The following is a 12,689-nucleotide window of genomic DNA, read 5'->3' on the forward strand; positions in this document are numbered from 1 at the left end:
GGGCCTTAAAACACCCCAAAACCATTGGGGGGGGGCTGGAAACCCCCCCTTAGGTTCAGCCTGGGGGGCTCAAACCCCCCCGAGACCCTTTTTTGGGGGGGGTCCTGACCCCCCCCCCCCCCCAAACTGCGCCCGGGGAGCCTTGAAACAGCCCCAATCCCAGCGGGAGTAGGGGGGAGCCTTGAAACCACCGCGCGGGCTGGAGGCGGGGCTGGCTATGCTAATCAGGGCGCGCGGCAACCAATCGCGGCGCGGCATGCAAACGAGGGGCCGGGCGGCGGACGGCGGCGAATGAGGAAGGAGAGGGGGCGGGGCCGGGGCGCCGCGAGACCCCGGGAGTCTCGCGAGAGTTGAGGGCGGGCGGAGGCGGCGGCGGCGGCGGCGGGATGGGAGCGCCGAGGTGAGGCCCCGGCACCGGCCCCGGTCCCAAGCCCCGCCCCTTGCCCCGCCCCCCGACCCCCCGAGGGTGGGGGGCACCGACCCCGGGGCTGGGGGGGCTCCTCCGGTGGTCCCCGGCCCGCCCCTTCCGCCCCCCCCCCCCCTTAGCAACCGCGGCCCTTAGCAACGGGCTGCCCCTTGCCCCGTGACGTCATCGCCCCCCTCACCCCAGGTTCCTCCCCCCCCCCTCCTTTCTTATGGGGGGGGGGTCCCATAGGGTTGGGGAGGGGGCACCTGGGGGGGGCTATGGGGGGCTGGGGGGTCTTTGGGGGAGGTTGGGGGGCGCCTGGGGCTCTAAGGAAGGTTTGGGAGGGCACTGGGGGCTGGGGGGGGGCACCTGGGGGGGTACCTGGGGGGGGTGGAGGGACCCTGGAGGGGCTATTGGGGGCTCTGAGGGAGTTTTGGGGGGGGAATGGGGGCTGGGGGGGGCACCGGGGTGGATGGAGGGACCCTGGAGGGGGTGCTGGGGGGTTGGGACTGCTCATGGGGGAGCACTGGGGGGGCTCTGGGTGGGGGGAGTGACCCTGGAGGGGGTATTTGGGGCTCTGAGGGAGTTTTGGGGGGGGAATGGGGGCTAGGGGGGGCACCGGGGTGGATGGAGGGACCCTGGAGGGGGTGCTGGGGGGTTGGGACTGCTCGTGGGGGGGCCCTGGGGGGGCTCTGGGAGCTCCAAGGGGTTAAACAGGGCTCTGGGGGGGAGGATCTGGGGTCAACAAGGGGAGCATGGATATGGGGGGGGGGCTCTGAGGGGGACACAGGGATTTGGGGGGGGGCACCAAAGGGTCTGGGGTGTGCCGAGAGGGCACTTGGGAGTCTCAGCACCTGGCTGTATCTGGAGGTGCATGGAGGGGCTGGCAGTTTTTTTTTTGGGGGGGGGGTCTTCCCATGGGAGACCCTTCTCGCTTCCCCCCTCCCCAGATGCCCCGTCACTGCTCTGCTGCCGGCTGCTGCACCCGCGACACCCGGGAGACCCGCAACCGAGGCATCTCCTTCCACCGGTGGGTGCCCCCACGCCTCCTCAGGGGGTGCCCCCCCCCGTGGGGACCCCTCCTTACCCCCCCAAATGGTCTTGCTGGGGGGGGCTTTCCTCAATTCTCCCTTTTGCAGCAGTTTTATTTGGCTGCTTTTTCACCTTTTGGCTCTCGGTTTAATCCTTTTGCATTGGTTTAGGCCAGGTGTAACCTCCCCACCCCCAGCAATGGTTTGGCCCAGGTGTACCCCTCTCCTTTAGCAATGGTTTCTCCCAGGTGTGCCCCCCCCCCTTCTTAGCAGTGGTTTGGCCCACGTGTTCTTTCCCTCCTTTTTACAAGGGTTTGTCCCGGATTCCCCCCATTTAGCAGTGGTTTGGCCCAGATGCCCCCCCTCTCCCTTTTTAGCAATGGTTTGGCCCAGATGCCCCCCCTCTCCCTTTTTAGCAATGGTTTGGCCCAGGTGCCTCCCCCCCCCTTTTATCAGTGGTTTGGCCCAGGTGCCCCCCCCCTTTTAGCAGTGGTTTGGCCCAGGTTTCCCCCCCCTTTTATCAGTGGTTTGGCCCAGGTGTGTTTCCCTCCCCCCTCCCCTTTTACCAATGGTTTGTCCCAGGTGTTCCCCCCTCCCCATTGGTTGGGGACCCTCCCCAGGTCTGCCCCCTCCATCAATGGTTTGGCCCAGATGCTCCCCCTCTCCCTTTTTAGCAATGGTTTGGCCCAGGTGCCTCCCCCTCCCCCCTTTTAGCAGTGGTTTGACCCAGGTTTCTCCCCCCCCCTTTTAGCAATGGTTTGGCCCAGGTGCCTCCCCCCCCCTTTTAGCAGTGGTTTGACCCAGGTTTCTCCCCCCCCCTTTTAGCAATGGTTTGGCCCAGGTGCCTCCCGCCCCCCCTTTTATCAGTGGTTTGGCCCAGGTGCCCCCCCCTCCCTTTTAGCAGTGGTTTGGCCCAGGTGCCCCCCCCTCCCTTTTAGCAGTGGTTTGGCCCAGATGCCCCCCCTCTCCCTTTTTAGCAATGGTTTGGCCCAGGTGTGTTTCCCTCCCCCCTCCCCTTTTACCAATGGTTTGTCCCAGGTGTTCCCCCCTCCCCATTTTGGTAGTGGTTTGGCCCAGGTCTGCCCCCTCCATCAATGGTTTGGCCCAGATGCCCCCCCTCTCCCTTTTTAGCAATGGTTTGGCCCAGGTGCCTCCCCCCCCCCTTTTATCAGTGGTTTGGCCCAGGTTTCCCCCCCCTTTTAGCAGTGGTTTGGCCCAGGTGTGTTTCCCCCCCCCTCTACCAGTGGTTTGGCCCAGGTGTCCCCCCCTTTGGCATTGGTTTGGCCCAGGTGTTCCCCCCCTCCCCATTTTGGTAGTGGTTTGGTCCATGTATCTGCTCTTCCCCCCTCCCTTAGTAATGGTTTGGCCCAGTTATGTCCCCCCCCCGTCCCCCCCCCCATTTTAGGAATGGTTCAGCCCCCTCCCCATTACCAAACCCTCCCTGGCCCGTTCCATTGGTGGCTGCTGGGGGGGAGCCATCCCCCTAATCTCTCAAAAACCAGCATTTTGGGGGGATTTCGGCCACGAAACCCGACGTGACCCCCCCTTTCTTAATTTTTTTTGCCCCCCCCCAGGCTGCCCAAGAAGGACAACCCGCGGCGGGCGCTGTGGCTGGAGAACAGCCGGCGGCGGGACGCGAGCGGGGAGGGCCGCTGGGACCCGGCCTCCAAATACATCTACTTCTGCTCCCAGCACTTCGAGAAAAGCTGCTTCGAGATAGTCGGCTTCAGGTAGCTAACGAGGCGCTTAATTAAGCCGCCTCCTCCCCCAGAGAATGGGCCCTCTTAATTACGGAGCCCCCCGTAATTAAGGACGCCCCCCCTGCTTTGGTTTAAGGTGGGTTCCTCCAGACCTCCCCCTTCCGTCAGTGGAAATGGTTTGCTCCAACCCATCACCCCCCCCCCCCCGTGCCTCAGTTTCCCATTTTGGGGTCCTGAACCCCCCCCCTGGTGCTTTTGGGGGTCTCAGGGATGTGGGGGTTTTGTCACCCCCCCAGGGACTTTGTGGGTGTTGGGTCCCTCTAAAGACACCCCCAGGGCTTTTGGGGACCCCCTTTGGGTTTTAGATCCCCCCAAAACCTTTCCTAAATCTTTGGGGGGCACCCTTAGGACCCCCACCCCAAACCTCTGGGGTCCATGGGTCACCCTGGGAGACCCTAAAACATTTTTTGGGGTCCCCTTTTTACCTCTCCAAGGCTTTGGGGTGCCCTGGTGACCTTATTGGGTTTGGGTTTCCTTGGTGACGCCCCCCCCCCGCAGGGTTTTGGGACCCTTTAGGGCTGCGGAGCACCTTCAGGTTTTGGGGTCCCTGTGGGTTTTGGGGTCCCTGTGGGTTTTGGGGTCCCTGTGGGTTTTGGGGTGCCTCGCACTGACCTCTTTGCTCTTCCCCCCCCCACTGCAGTGGCTACCACCGCCTGAAGGAAGGGGCCGTCCCCACTGTCTTCGAGTCGACCTCCCCCAAAACCCCCCGGGACACCAAACCGAAGCTCCCCCCGCCCGACAGCGACACCCCAAAGCCCCCCCGGGCCACCGGGAAGTGGAAGTAAGTCCCGGGACGGGCACCGGCTTTGGGGGGTGACACAGGACACTGCCACCATCTCCCCCCCACCCCATTTAACCCCCCCCTTTTTTCTCCACACAGGCAGGACCCCGCAACATCCCCCCCAGACCCCCCCTTTTCCTCCGACGTCTCCTGCTTCCCCCGAGAAGGCGAAGATCCTGGGGGGGTCCCGGCTCTTCCCGGCCCTTTAGGCGCACGGGGTCCCCTCCCGGACACCCTTTTGGTGGCCACAGGGGACGAAGAAGCCACAGACACCCCCGCCCTCCCTGAAGGTGCCCCCCCGGCACCCCCCAGGCCCGTTTCACCTTCCCTTTACATGCTGAGGCTGCCGCCGCCGGCCGGGGCGTACATCCAGAGCGAGCACAGCTACCAGGTGGGCAGCGCCTTGCTCTGGAAACGCCGCGCCGAAGCCGCCCTGGACGCCCTGGACAAAGCCCAGAGGCAGCTCCAGGCTTGCAAACGCCGAGAGCAGAGGCTGAGGCTGCGGGTGGGCGAGCTGCAGCGAGAGCGACGAGCCCCCCCCGAGGGCCGGAGGGTCCCCAAGGAGCCCCCGCCGCAGGGCGCGGAGCCGCAGGTGCTGGGCGCCGCCGACGGCGGGCGGTGAGGGCTCGCCTCCTCTTCCTCGCCGCGGCGCCGCCGGGAAGGTTTGTAAATAAACGAAGCGTTTTCGCCTTTTCTATGAAAAAAAAAAAAAAAAACAAGGCGACGGCTCGCTTCTGGGAACACTGCGGGGGTGGGGGGGGAAAGGACAGCGACACCGAGTCGGGTTTGCTCGCTGATCGGGCAGGAAAGCGTTTTGGGGAGAAATCAGCAGGGTTGGTGAGCTAAAGCGGCTCAGCGAGGCCGGTGAGCAGCGGGGTCGGGCGTTTGTTGTGTTGGTCCCCTTTTTTGGGGAGCTCGGGGGTGCTTTCTTGATCTGGTTTAGGTGCTCAATCTGGCAGAAAAGTGGATCAGGGAGAAATAAATCAGTTTTGCGCCAGATCTGTGGGAAGAACAAAGTGTTTTGGGGCACGATCCGTCTTCAGGGCCAGCCCTTGGGCAAGCAGGAGGCTGGCACCAAGCGAGTGATCCCCTCCCAGCGATGGGGAGGATTTTGGGGGCACGATCTGAAGGGAAAACCCACAGGTTGGTCCCCAGAAAACATCCCTCACCATCCAGGCACCCGTCTGGGCCCAGGTAATTATTCCTAAGCCTTTAATTTCCACAGCCAGCACCATGCGGAGGCACCGGGCACGATGCTAAGAACCAAAACCAGCCTCTCGCCCTCGTCATGCTCCAATGCTGTTAGAAACATCCCTGAAGACAGGTAAAAAAAGCCTGATTAGCCCCCAAATCGGCTTCGCCTGTCACCCCGAGGCACGGCTCCTTCTACAGGTTGATCTTCGCCTCCTGGATGGCAGCGTAGATGTCGGTGTTCATGGGCACGTAGGACTTCTTCTTCTCGTCGCGGAAGAAGAGCGGGTCCTGGATGATGTTGGGGTCAAAGCCTTCTCTGACGAGGTTGCCTTTGCACTGCTTGAAGGTCCCCGTGATCTCCAGGGCTTCCTGTGGGGACAGATGGCGTCAGAATTGGGGACAGGTGACGTTACCGGCGTGGTGTGACCATCATCAGAAATGTGGGGACCCCAGCGGGTGTCGCTGGCACGGCACCGTCGTTGGAAAGTGGGGACCAAAATGTTCAACGTGGGGAGTTGTCGGCGCAGGGGGACCCAGGTGACAGCGCTGGAAGGGGTGACCCCAGTGTCACCATCGGCTTGGGGACCAAGGAGGTGTCTTTGGAAACGGGGCGACCCAAAAGATGTCATCAGAAGTCGGGGACCTTGAGACCATCGTCGGAAATCCACCCCGGCACGAGGTGGCCCCGACGGCGTCATCAGCTCTGGGTGTCACCACCACCAGAAGCCCCAATGCCATCGCTGGAAGACGAGAGGCCGAAAACCACCCCCCGGGAAGCCCCCCAAAGCCGGGGCCGCTCACCTGGATCCGCACGAAGCGGGGGGCCGCGTAGCTGGGCAGCGTCTCCTTGGTGAAGGCGTAGAGGTTCTCGCCCTCGAAGCTCATCCCGGGCTTCAGGCGGATGGCTGCCATGCCACACTTCCCCTCGCACCCTGCGGGCAGAGCTGGCAGGTTATTTTTGGGCAACCGAGTCTCGTTTTAGCCTTCTTGGTGGCCACTTGGGCCGTTACGGGGAGTTGTTGCGTGCCCAAAGCAACGCTGGGTGCGTATTTTGGGTCAGTTTGTCCCATTTCAGCCCTCGTTGTGACCATCGGGCCATTACGAGGAGACGCGGTGGGTCCAAAACCCCAGGCACTTCTCTGGGGAAACCAAGTCCCCAGTGGCCACGTGGGCCATCGGTTGCCCAAAATAACATCAGATGCTTCTTTTGGGCAACCAAATCCCTCTATACTCTGTGTGGTAGCTGCTTAGATCATTGTAGGGGCATGTTGCATGTCCAAAATATCCTGGCTTGGACAACCAGGTCACCCCTTAACCTTCTTGGAGGCTGCTCAGACCTTCACAGAACCACGCTGTGCGCCCAAACCAATGCCAGACTCTTATTTGGGGCGACTAAATCCTGGTTTTGCTTCCTTGGTGGCCAGTTGGACCATTATGTGGACGTGTTGCGTGCCCAAAACAACATCAGATGCTTATTTTGGGCAACAGAGCCGTGTTTTACTCTTCTTGGACCACTGCAGGAGTAGTTTTGAGCCCAAAACAACACTGGCCTCCTATTTTGGGTCAACAAGTCCTACTTGAGCCTTTTTCCTGGCCGCTCAGAGCAACGTAGCCCACATCACCTGCCTGAAGGATCCCTGGGTGCTTATTTTAGTCCCACTCGCCCTCTGTACCGCCCTGTACTCACCCGGCACGGACACCCCGTAGACGTTGACCTCCTGGATGAAGTTCACCATGGCCAGAGTGGCCTCCACCTCTGTCGTGGCCACGTTCTCCCCTTTCCAGCTATGGAAGCGAAGGGATGAAGCTGTGAGGAGGAGGAATTCGGGCTGGGGGATGGCATCGCCCACGTGGACGTGGGCACGACCACGGTGGAGAGGATTACCGGAAAGTGTCTCCCACACGGTCCTGGAAGTAGACGAATTTTTCGTGGTCCATCATGAGGAGGTCACCGCTGTTGAAGAAGGCGTCGCCTTTGACCAAGACGTCTCTCAAGATCTTCTTCTCGGTCTTCTTGGAATCGCCCGCGTAGCCGTAGAAGGGGGTGTTCTTGGTGATTTTGATGACCAGCAGCCCCGTCTCACCTTCGGGGAGGGAGAGGAGGGTTGGGGCCAGTCAGCAAAGTGCCTTGGTGCTGGAGAACGTCATCCCCATGCCCCAAAACGGGGATGCTGCCGTTTTCCTTGGTCCTTTTCTGGTGCCACCAAGGCGATGGTGATAAAGACCAAGAGCTGGCTTTGATGGATCTCCACCCTCTGTTGTCTCTCCCCTGCCAAAAAGGCCCTCGCGAGGCTCATCTCTTCTTACCGGGCCGGACGCGGATGCAGAGTCCTCGCTCGTCGCGTACGGGTTCGTCCTCCTCCACGTTGTACTTGATCAGCTCAAAGGGAGCGAAGCTCTGGAGGGCAGAGGAGGAGAAATTGGCGTGCAGAAGAGAAACACGGGATAAAAAAGGGTGGGAGGACATCTTTGTGTACAGTGTCCATCATTACCCACTTGTTAAAACCCATGGACCCCACCACACTCAATCCCAACACCTCGTGTTCCATCCGAACTAATCCCACATTTATATTTAAATAAGATTTAATCAAACACGTTCAACTGCTCGCCAAGCTCACCCACCGTACCTTTCCAATGAAAGGTCTGGGGGAGAACGCTGAAAGCTGCAGCTGGGGGAAAAGGGTGGAAAAAAAATAGTTTTGCAGCTTTTGCTCAACATGGTGGTGGCTGGAGACCAAGAATTGAGACCAGGTGGCCTTTCTTGGGGCTATGAAGATGTCCACGTCACCACAGGCCCTCCAAAAAATGGCCTTTGAGTCAGTGCTGCTGAGTCCGTGTTTGCCAGAGGGGTGGAAGGGATTTCTTTTGGACGTGAAGAGGAGATATCAAAGATCCCACTCTTGTATGAACCCAACCTGATGGACTGTTGAGTCAATACCGGCCAACCAGGTGGAGGGGACTCCTTTTGGATGTGAAGAGGGGATCTGGAAGATCCCGCTCTTGCATGAACCCAACCTGGTAGATGTTGGTTTCTCCAGGTTGGTCGCTATGAGGAGGGCAACCAAGAGATTCCCACTCTTGAGTCAACCCAACTTGAGGGCCAGCATTGGCTTCACCAAGGCCATCTGCGTTTGTTCCCTGCCATCGTCACCGCTGGTGGCTCACCTTGAGGAACGGATTCGCTCTGCCCACGGCCCCGATCTTGCCGGTGTAGTTGATGAAGCCGGCGTTGCCCTCGGTGGCCCCATAAAACTCCCAGATGGAGATGGGCCCGAAGCGCTGGAGGAACTCCTTCCACACCTCCGCCCGCAGGCCGTTGCCCACAGCCAAACGCACCCCGTGCTTCTGGTCGTTGTCACGCTGTGAAGGGAAAAACCATCTCAGCACCCGCCCCGTGGCGTCGCGTATCCCCCGGGGGTGAATTTCGGGCCTCACCTTGGGCGTGTTGCAGAGGTAGCGCATGAGCTCGCCCACGTACTGGATGACGGTGACGTTGTAGCAGCGGCAGTCGTCCCAGAACTGGGAGGCGGAGAATTTGGAACGCAGGACGCAGGTGGCTCCTGCGGGGACACGGTGGGGTGATGGTTCCCTCCTCTTTTCCCTCTTTTTGTTCCATTAATCCATCCATCCATCCTTTCGTCTTTCTTTATCCCTCCCACATTCACCCATTATCTATGACCTCTTTCCTTTTCTGTTGTCTCTTCGTTCCTCTTTCTTTCCTTCCCCATCCTCACTTTTTTTGTCATCTCTCATCCCATCCATCCCCCCACTGCTCCATTTATCACTGTAAATATCTCTCCTTTTCTCCCCTCCACCCTTGCACGTTTTTCCATCATCCTTCAGTCCATCTCCAGAAGACAAATGTCCATCGATCCATCTCCGTTAAAGCAGCCACGCATCCATCCCCAGCCTTACATTTATCTTATCCATCCCTAAAAAACATCCACCACCACAAAGCAGCCATCCATCCATTTCTATAAGCACATCCATCTCTAGAAAACATCTCTGTCCTCCTCCAGAAAATATTAATATCTAGAAAACATACCTCCATCTCCGTATAAATCTATCCATCTCCAGAAAACATCCATGTGTCCTTCATAATGCATCCATCTGTCCATCCAGCTCCATAAAACGTCCATCCAACTCCATAAAACATCCATCCAGCTCCATAAAACATCTATCCAACTCCATAAAACATCCATCCATCCATCCATCCATCCATCCATCCATCCATCCATCCATCCATCCATCCATCCATCCATCCATCCATCCATCCATCCATCCCCTATCTCCAGACACTCCCCTCCCCATTTTTATCCCCTCTCTCCCTCCTCTTCCTTCTCCCCACCCATTTCTCCATCCATCCATCCGTCCATCCCTGTCTGTCCGTCCTCCCCCCATGCGGGCCGTGGGGTACGTACCCATCTCCAGGCACCCTCCCACCCCGATGAGCAGCCCGGCCGAGTGGTAGAGCGGCAGCGTGGTGTAGACGTGGTCGGTGCCCCGTATCCCGCAGATCCGGCCCAGGCTGGCCACCATCAGCAGCTTCTGCTCCGTGATCACCGCCGCTTTGGGCAGCCCTGGGGGTGGGAAACGTCCTCCGTGGAGGCGCCCACGTGGGATGGGAGGGCGAGACCCTTCCCTCGGGGTGCTGGGTCTCTGTCCCTAAAGGCCTCGTGTGGTGGTTGGGGTGGGATCTGGTCCTACCGAGGACGTCCTGTCCTCCCTGTCCCAACGGGGACATGGTGGCTCTCCAACCTTGGGGACACCCAACCCTCACGGGGAACCAAGCCCAGCTGGACTCAGGACACTCAGGATTGCGGAAAAGACCCCACAAGACCCCACCAGCCTCCCCGGTGTCCCCCACACCATCTTGCCCACCCCTCCAGCTCCTCGCCCATGGCACCCCAACCCTCCCAGATGCCGTTCTCCAGGGAGGAGACCCCCCGAGGCCTCACCGGTGGTGCCGGAGGTGTAGATGTAGATGGCCTTGGAGGTGGCGGTGATGCCGGCGCGGTAGTGGCTGGGCAGGGGCTTGTCGGAGGCCGCCTCGATGGCTGGCAGCAGGGCCTCGACACCCGGCGTGGGCGACGTGGAGCTCAGGTAGAAGACCTTGATGCCGTCACGCTGCAGGGCTGGCAGCACCTCCTCCAGGGCCTCCTGGAGCTCTGCGGGGACAAGGGGGCATGGTCCAGGGTGAGGAGGTCCCCAAATCGGGGGGGTGCTCTGAGCATCCATGAAGGGAACCGAAAGAGCACAAAATGGGTGCTCTGTGTACCCCAAGTGGGTGCCCTGGTCAGATGGGCACCCAGGGCATCATGGTTGGGTTCCTCAATGATCCCAAGTGGGCTCCCAATGGATCCCAAATGGACACTTTGGTGAGATGGGCACCCAGGGTATCATGGTTGGATTCCCCAGTGATCCCATATGAGCTCCCAATGGATCCCAAATGGACACCTTGGTCATATGGGCACCCAGGACATCGTGATTGGGTTCCCCAATAATCCCAGGTGGGCTCCCAATGGACCCCAAATGGACACCTTGATCATTTGGGTACCAAAAGCATCGTGGTTGGGTTCCCCAATGATCCCAGGTGGGCACCCAATGGGCACCTTGATCATAATGGGAACCCTGGGCAGCCCAAATGAGCACCCCAAGGACCCCAACTGGGCACCCAAAGCATCCCAAAAGGGCACCCGGTGCACCCCAAATGGGGACCTCAGTTGGATGGGCACCCTGGCTGGGTGCCTCAAGGATCCCAGCTGGGCACCCCAATAGGACCAGCACCTACAGTGCCCCATACAAGAGCCCCGAGGATCCCAGCAGGGCACCCAAAGCACCCCAAAAAGGGCACCCTGAGCATCCCAATGGATGCCCCAAGCAAGTATGTACACGTGAGTGTTTTCTTCCTGCCTCCCACTCCCAAAAACGTCCTTGTGATGGAAACAAAAGGACCTTTGGCCCCGGCAACGATCTGGCAATAATTAACCTGTAGCCTTGGCACGGCCAGTGCACCCCACGACAATGACCAAGGCTTGGGGGTGCACACGCGTGAGCAAAGGGCTGCGGCCGTGGCCACGCCTGGGCGTGCAAACATGTGGCCCCGTGTGAGTGACCTCTTGCACGCTTCCACACCCTGCACAAACAGCAGCCACCCACGCACGTGATGTGTGGAGCAACACAGGCACACGTGCAAGAGCAGCTAGGGGCACTGACAGGCGTGCAAATGCATGTACAGCCACTGACAGGCGTGCAGTCACGCCGAGTCACACGTGTGGCACACGCCAGTTCACGCACAGACACGTGCAGGCAACAGCACGTGCAAATCTGTGCATGTGCAAACGTGCACAGCCACTGACACGCACGCAAGTCCACGCATGGACACTGACAGGTGTCATGCAGGGACACCAACACGCGTGCAGACACACACGCAGAGGCACTGACACTCAAATTCATGCATAGACACATGCACGTGTGCAAATCCGTGAGCAGACACATGCAGCCACTGATGCACATGCACATAAATGCGGTGACGCATGCAAACATGCACAGACACTGACATGCGTGCAAGTCCATGCACAGCCACTGACACGTGCAAACATACATGGACACACACGCCTAAAAATCCATGCACAGCCACTGACAAGCCTGCAAATCCATGCACAGCCCCTGACACGCCTAAAAATCCATGCACAGCCCCTGACACGCCTCAAAATCCATGCCCAGCCACCATCACACATTGCACTTGCACGCAGGACCCCCAACAAGCACGCAGCCCACACTTGCAGCACACCAACGCGTGCAACCCCTGCACGAAGCTGCACGAGCAGGCACGAGCAGCAGCAGCAGACCTCCCCCCAGCCTTTTCACACCCCCCCAAGTGCACCACTCACCGGTGCTGGCGAGCACGAAGGTGGCCTGAGCAGCAGCGAGCGCGTGCAGCAGCGCCTGGCCCCGCACGTTGCAGTTGAGGCACGCCATGGAGCAGCCCAGCTTGGCCAACGCCAACCATGTCCAGACGTAGGTGGGCTCGTTGGGGAGGAAAACGGCCACGGTCTGGCCCGGCTGCAAGCCCAAACGCTGGGAGAAGGCGTGGGCAGCGCGGCTGCTGCGTTGCTCCACGTCCCGGTAGGTGTAGACGTCGTCCTGGAACAGCAGCAGGGGACGGTGGGGCTGGCGTCGAGCGTGCTCCTGGAACACCTCGAGGAGGGTGACGGCGGGACGCCGGGACAGGCGGCGATGACAGCGCGCCGCAGCCCCCCCCAAGGCCAAGAAGGCTCCCAGGTCCTCCCAGAGGAAGGGGAACAAGCGGTCCCGCAGGAGCAGAAGCAGCAGCAGCAGCCCGGCCACCGCCGCCGTGACCACCCCCAGCATGGTCACCCCGCGGCGCTGGGCTCTGCAGGGCAAGGTCCGCCGCCCGCGCGCACCTTGCCCCGGCGCGTTTGCCCCTGGGTTGGTTTTGTTTTTCTTTCTTCTTTTTTTTTTTTTTTTTTTTTTTTTTTTTTCTTCTTTGCCTT

The 12,689-nt window shown here is 60.1% G+C and overlaps 2 protein-coding genes across 2 annotated transcripts; one reads left to right on the forward strand and one right to left on the reverse strand.

Annotated features, from left to right (window-relative positions):
* The first annotated feature begins 338 nt into the window (after positions 1–338).
* On the forward strand, positions 339–4,975 carry THAP7 (THAP domain containing 7). The gene is made up of 5 exons (XM_084501494.1): positions 339–400; positions 1,357–1,436; positions 3,012–3,167; positions 3,838–3,978; positions 4,078–4,975. Exons 2-5 carry the CDS (start codon positions 1,357–1,359, stop codon positions 4,598–4,600), a joined length of 900 nt encoding a protein of 299 aa, XP_084357620.1. The 5' UTR covers positions 339–400; the 3' UTR covers positions 4,601–4,975.
* A 198-nt stretch (positions 4,976–5,173) lies between these two features.
* Positions 5,174–12,652, reverse strand: SLC27A5 (solute carrier family 27 member 5). The gene is made up of 10 exons (XM_084501491.1): positions 12,066–12,652; positions 10,131–10,340; positions 9,594–9,752; positions 8,608–8,732; positions 8,338–8,532; positions 7,480–7,570; positions 7,058–7,256; positions 6,860–6,957; positions 5,974–6,104; positions 5,174–5,541 (listed from the first exon to the last, which is right to left on the reverse strand). The coding sequence occupies exons 1-10, from the start codon at positions 12,544–12,546 to the stop codon at positions 5,365–5,367; spliced, it is 1,866 nt and encodes a 621-aa protein (XP_084357617.1). The 5' UTR covers positions 12,547–12,652; the 3' UTR covers positions 5,174–5,364.
* Positions 12,653–12,689: the final 37 nt, after the last annotated feature.

Source organism: Aythya ferina, assembly GCF_964211825.1.
Source record: "Aythya ferina genome assembly, chromosome: 31".
Classification (NCBI taxonomy): Eukaryota; Metazoa; Chordata; class Aves; order Anseriformes; family Anatidae; genus Aythya; species Aythya ferina.

Bases quoted from the DNA above. Each gene is read 5' to 3' on its own strand.
- THAP7 (XM_084501494.1), top strand. From the start codon at position 1,357: ATGCCCCGTCACTGCTCTGCTGCCGGCTGCTGCACCCGCGACACCCGG. The intron at 1,437-3,011 runs GTGGGTGCCCCC...GCCCCCCCCCAG, and splicing joins CGAGGCATCTCCTTCCACCG to GCTGCCCAAGAAGGACAACC. The intron at 3,168-3,837 runs GTAGCTAACGAG...CCCCCACTGCAG, and splicing joins TTCGAGATAGTCGGCTTCAG to TGGCTACCACCGCCTGAAGG.
- SLC27A5 (XM_084501491.1), bottom strand. From the start codon at position 12,546: ATGCTGGGGGTGGTCACGGCGGCGGTGGCCGGGCTGCTGCTGCTGCTT. The intron at 8,733-9,593 runs GTACGTACCCCA...GTGTCCCCGCAG, and splicing joins GGGAGGGTGCCTGGAGATGG to GAGCCACCTGCGTCCTGCGT. The intron at 6,958-7,057 runs GTAATCCTCTCC...TCGCTTCCATAG, and splicing joins CGTGTGGGAGACACTTTCCG to CTGGAAAGGGGAGAACGTGG.